The 6,151-nt window shown below is 42.7% G+C and overlaps 1 protein-coding gene across 1 annotated transcript in view; it reads left to right on the plus strand.

Annotated features, from left to right (window-relative positions):
* The first annotated feature begins 2,616 nt into the window (after window positions 1-2,616).
* Window positions 2,617-6,151, plus strand: part of USP11 (ubiquitin specific peptidase 11) — a 23,182-nt gene continuing 19,647 nt past the window's right edge. The window contains exon 1 of the mRNA XM_042783424.1: window positions 2,617-2,762. Within this exon, the coding sequence (XP_042639358.1) occupies window positions 2,617-2,762 (146 nt within the window). The remainder of the gene's footprint in view (window positions 2,763-6,151) is intronic.

Genomic DNA, 6,151 nt, shown 5'->3' on the forward strand with positions numbered 1-6,151 from the left:
AGATGTGCCTGACCCAACTCAAATGCCACTTTCTTGGGCCACCTCAGGTGAAAAAGCAGTTCCCTTTCCTTTATGGGTTACACAACTGAATTGTGATCCCCTCAGCTGTGCCAGGTCTGGGCTGGAGGCACAGTAATAAAAATACAACCCCTGCCTTGCAGAGATTAATAGAAAATAGAACAAAATTATGAGATCAGGTGGGGAGGGTAATGATATGAAAGAGTGTTAAAACTGTGCAGAGAGAAGGTATTCTGGGTGTTCCAAGCCCAGAAACTTGTGTATACATAGGCCTAACTCACTGCTGTTGAGTCAGGTTGAGTTGGAGCTGACTCAAGGCGACTCCTTGGGTTTCTGAGGCAGTATCACTATGGAAGTAAATTGCCCAACCTTCCTTCCAAGGAGTGGCTGGTGGGTTTGAATGGCCAGCCTGCTGGTTAGCAGTCAAATGCCTCGGGCACTATGCCACCACAGCTCCTGTACGTAGGCCTAGAGGTATGGAAAGGCAAGATTTTTTTTTCCTTTTTAAAAACTTACTGTGATTTGGGTGAAAAGTTACACAGCAAATTGGTTTTCCATTTAATTCATACACATTTTGTTTTGTGACATTGATTGCAATCCCCACAATGTAACAACACTTTTCTCACTTCCTGTGTCAACTATTTTCATTCATCCTTCTTTCTTGTACCTGTCTTCTGAGCTCTAGCCCTGGGCAAATAGCTGCCCTTTGGATATTGTATGGTGGCAAGATGTGTTTTTGTGTGTGGGAACTGGGTAGTGATAGTGAAGAAAGTCACTGAAACAGACCCAGAACTATGAGTTTGTTTTGAGGAGTTTGTGGGATGGCAGGTGGAAACAGGCAGTAGGCAGGTAGATGCAGGAAGCCAGTTGTCGTGTGCCGTTGAGTCGGACCTGACTCATAGCGACCCCTCCTTGGGTTTCCAAGGCAGTATCACTACAGAAGTAGATTGCCCAACCTTCCTTCCAAGGAGTGGCTTGTGGGTTTGAACCTCCAGCCTTTGGTTAGCAGTCAAGTGCCTTAGGCACTATGCTACCAGAGCTCCCTAGGAAGCCAGAAAAGGAAATATTAAAGTTATTACCACTGTTGGTAGGATTGAGAGCACAGAATAGGATGGCATAGCCTAGTTCAGTGGTTCTCAACAGGGAACAGTCCCATCACGTGCATACTGGGATATTTGGCAATGTTTGCAGACCATTTTTTTGTTCTCCCCACTCCAGGAGTTACTGGCATCTAGTGGGCAGAGGCCAAGTATGCTAAAAGACATCCTACATTTCTCCTCACAACAAAGAAATGTCAGTGCTGAGGTTGAAAACCCTAGCTTAGTGCAGTGGTTCTCAAACTACTGGTCTCAGGAGCCATTTCGATTCTTAAAAATTGAGAAAGAGCTTTTGTGTATGTCATGTTTCTGCAAAATTCCATCGTACCCATGACTGAGAGTTAAATCATTGTGAAAAAATGTTTATAGACTACCTGAACCACAAGAGGGTCTCCAGTACCTGGGAACACAGTTTTAAGACTCCCTGGCCTGCTGTTTAGGGTCACAGCTCTGGAGCTAGAGCTTAGGCACTATGCTACCAGAGCTCCCTACCACAGAGCTAGGGAAACTGGGGTAACATTTTCTGGTCCTCAGCTTCCAAGATTGCCTATGGACTACAACGATAGTATATACAGCCTAAGGCTGCTATCTATCTATCTAATCTTATCTATCTATCTATTTATTTGGAGCTCTGGTAGCATAGTGGCTAAGGCACTTGACTGCTAACCAGAAGGCTGGCGGTTCAAACCCACCAGCCACTCCTCGGAAGGAAGGTTGGGCAATCCTACTTCCGTAGTGATACTGCCTCGGAAACCCAAGGAGGGGTCGCTATGAGTCGGGGCTGACTCGACGGCACATAACAACCACAAGGCTGCTATTTAAACGCAATAAATACTTAAACATGGCCAAAACAGATATGGGCGTTTCATTATCACTGCAGTGACTCCTACAAACACTCAGCGCCTTGGGCTGACTTGCTTTCAATACATGTCTGTCAAATGAGGAACTCTACTTCAGGAAAAGAAACAACAGCCTGTGGATCTGAGTGGCTCCCTGGAGGTAGTGACATCTTTTACATTGGGTTTGGATGGATGAGAAGAGTAGTGTAATTAAGGAATGGCATTCTGGCTTGAGAACAAAGGCATCATTCTCAGGATAGCAGTCCGCGGTCCTCAGCAAAGCGCAGAAGCAAGAAAACCGGGCGCCTTTGAATGGCACTAAGTACTACCCAACATGTCTTCCCTCACCTCTGCTTCCGACTTCCTAGCAACCTTTTGCTCTGACTCAATATGGGGTCAGTCCTAGGAGGCATTTTTGCCTGTCTTGGTCCCCACCTGGAGATTTTGTCTCGCTTTACTGGTCGCAGAGATCACCGCCCCCGGTTTGATGTCGGTCAAGCCTTACACGTGTTGTGTGTGAGGCCTATTTCTAAGATGGCTGTAGCCCCCGTGGCGGTTCAGGGGGCTTTGCTTCCGTTTCCGGGACCAGAATCCGGAAGTGGCCGTTGAGGGGCCTCTTTCTATCTTCAGCTGAGGTGGCTGTGAGAGCAGGGCGAACAGTGATGGCGACGGTTGCAGCAAATCTGGTGGCAGCAGCTGAGAACAGAACGCCACGGCGTCAGGCGATGCCGGACCTGGAAAGCCAGTGGTGCCAAATTGAAAACAGCGAGAGTGGGCGAGAGCGTCCACTGCGAGCTGGCGAGAGCTGGTGAGGAGTTACTGTGAGCGGAGCCTCAAAGGGGGGTGGGAGGCATTGATAACGGTGAATAGCTTCACAGCAAGGTCCGCAGGAGAACCGCTATGGGGGCGGGGACTATAGGCAAAAGGGGCGGAGAGGTGACTGTGGGTGGATCACATCGCCTGGGAAAGAGGCGGGAGCTTGGCTCCTGAGAACAAGATGGAGTATATTGTGGCCAGACCAGGGGACCAGCCAAGAGGAAACGGCAGGGGAGGAGCCTTGGGCCTCCGTAGTGTAATATAGGACCTGGGAATGAGGCAGAGTGACGCTGAGGGGCGTGGTCTGCGTGGTTTAACGTAGCTTCTGGAAGTGAGGAGGGGCCTGCGATTGCACCGCGGTACCTGAGACTGAGGCAAGGCTTATGAAGTAAGCGGAGCGGAATTGAGGGGGAACGGTTATGGCGAAGGGAGGAAGGTCACGCTTGCGTGGTAGAGGAACAGGGTGTCTGAGAACGAGGCAAAACTTGTGACGTAAGGCCAAGGAGGAAGGGCCGTGGAGGGGAAGTGGGGCCTATTAGAAAATGGCGCTTGCGAACAGGCGAAGTTTGTGACGCGGCGAGGTTTATGATTCTCGCAGAGGCCCTCTTCCCAGGACGGGCAAAAATGCAGGTGATGGGTATAGGGCCTTTGATGTTAAAGTTATTTTCTGTTTTAACATTGTTTTGTTCTTACAATCAGGAAAAGATTTTTAAAAAATCAATACGTATCTTTATCAATCGGCTTTTTTTAAATTGATATTTCTTTGCTGATCGGTGCTTCATGAAATTTACTGGTTCTGGGTTCATTTTATTTCTCGATGAGCTGCATCTTATTTTTTAAATTGTGAAACATGTAAGATGTAAGATTATGTAAAAGCTTTATGCGGCCCAAAATGACGGATTTTCCACACACAAAAAATAACAAAACAGCCTTTACTCTTCAAAAATATCAAGGTCGTGGTACAAAAAGGCTGAAGGACTACTAGATTAAAGGCGATTTAATGAGTCATTAAGGCTAAATGCAATGTGTAATCCTGCATTGGATACTGTAGCAGGAAAAAAAATATTCAGAAATTAGGTTTTTTTCTTTCACTAAAAAAGACAATAGGAAAATTGGTGAAATTTGATTTATGTCTGTAGATTATTAGTACTGTATCAGTGTTAACATCTTGATTTTGGTCATTGTATTGTGGTTATGAAACAGAACATCCTTTTTTAGGGAATACATCCTGAAATATTTAAGGGTAAAGAACCGTCATGTAAGCAATTTACTTTCAGATGGTTGAAAAAAATTACGTGTGTATAAATGCATATAGCAGATGGGTAAAATGGTAAATTTTAGCAATCTGAATAAAGAGCATATAGGAATTATTTGTACTGTTTTTGCAACTCTTCTGAATCTTATTTCAGAATAAAAATTTTAAATTACAAATATTTAAAGGCTAAAGAATTGCGTAGTTTAAAGAATAATAAAATAAAATATTGGGAATTTGCCACCGGGGTTAAGATTTAAGCACCTTCTGTGCCCCTCCCACATAGAAATCCCTCTCACTGCTTTCTGGAAAGCTGTTGTCCTAAATTTTGAATTAATAGTCTCTCCACTGCTGTACGCATTCCTAAACAGTATTTGTTATCCAAATTTTTGCTTTGTATATGAAATATATGTATGAAATTTTACTTTGTGTATGTATATATATATATATATCAAATCATACTGTATACTGTATGCATACATACATTTGTGTGCTCTTCTCATCACATCCTATCAGGTGGTAAATGATATCCATATGACTTCACTGATGACATTAATAACCTTTATCACTTGGTTAAGGTGGTTTGTGCTAGGTTTCTCCAAGGTAAAGTTGCTTTTTTCCCCTTTCCATGCAGAGTAATTCTTTTAAAACATAAACTATATATCATGTCCATCCATTCCTCAGAACATTTTAACAGCTTCCCATTTCATGCAGTGTAACTGCTAAAATTCTTATAATGACTTGTAAGGCTTTGTGAAGCTGGTTCCCTGCTTCCACTCTGATTTCTTCTCAGATCTCTCCCTTACTCTCTCCATCCTGGCCATATTGGATTCTAGCTTTTCTACAGATACATTAAGCATGCTCTCACTTTAGCGTCTTTGTGATTGAGATTTCCTTTACAAGGTTCTGTAATAACAGTACCAATGAATTGTATATCCCTGTTACGAAAGCTCTGGTGGTGTAGTGCCTAAGGCATTTGGCTGCTAACCAGAAGGCTGGTGGTTCAAACCCACCAGCCACTCCTGGGAGGGAAGACAGGGCAATCTACTTCCATAGAGATACCACCTTGGAAACCCAAGGAGGGGTTGTTATGAGTCAGAATCGACTCAATGGCAATGAGTTTTTTTTTTTTTTTTTCTGTTGTTACTGGAGAGATAAGTTGGAGCTTACCAAATTGAGAATCCAAAACAGTTTTTTTTTTTTTTTTACCATTACATTATGCTATAGCGCTCTCCAGCAAGGAAAATCCTCAATCCAGTCTGAATAAACAATAATGAGAACGTTTTTATAGTATATTTGGAAGTATTCAATGGGACCTTGAGGCTTTGTTTTTTGCCCTCTTCCTACCTTTACATTTTACAGCTTTGTCACAATTGTGTCATTGGTAGATAGGACATGTATTGTAACCAACCTTTTTAAATGACCCCACCAGTATGGGGTTTCCTTTTGAAGTGAAATGATTTTAAACTAGATAGAGGTAGTGGTTGCACTAATTGCCACTGAATTTTGTTTACTTTTAAATGGTTGGTTTTATGTTATGTGAATTTCACTTCAATTTAAAAAGAAAACCAATGTTGGTTTAGTATTGAGGCTAATTTATCTCTGCTATCATGAGTAATAATGAAGCTTTTTTACTAAACTCCACTTTTTAAATTCTTATCTCTTTATTTATTTAAAAATTCTTACCTTTTTAGGTAATAGCAGAGCATCTCAAGTTTTTTGATTTGCTGTTTTATAGGGGTTGCTGCAGTGGTCAGGAAATGGGTGCTTACAAAGCTTTTTGAAGCCGTGGGCTAATTTTAGATATGCCTAAGCATCACTATTAATATTTGTAGTTTCTGTCTTTTGTCAGCTGGGAGATCCAGGTGAAGGCAATTAATTAATTGATCCATAGGAACTGATTTAGTTTCTGGGGAAAACAGATTATGTGAGTAAATTCAAATCTGTGATAGTGATAGTACAGGCTCTTTGGCAGTTTTTAGCCTTTCTTTTTGTGTGTACCATTTGCAAATACAGTTATATTGTTGTTGTTGTTATTTGCGGTAGAGTCAGCCCCGACTTATAGCAACCCCTCCTTGGGTTTCCGAGGCAGTATCACTACGGAAGTAGGATTGCCCAACCTTCCTTCC

The sequence above is a fragment of the Orycteropus afer genome, unplaced genomic scaffold (assembly GCF_000298275.1).
Source record: "Orycteropus afer afer isolate SDZICR_OR568_19922 unplaced genomic scaffold, OryAfe1.0 scaffold01132, whole genome shotgun sequence".
NCBI classification, from domain to species: Eukaryota; Metazoa; Chordata; class Mammalia; order Tubulidentata; family Orycteropodidae; genus Orycteropus; species Orycteropus afer.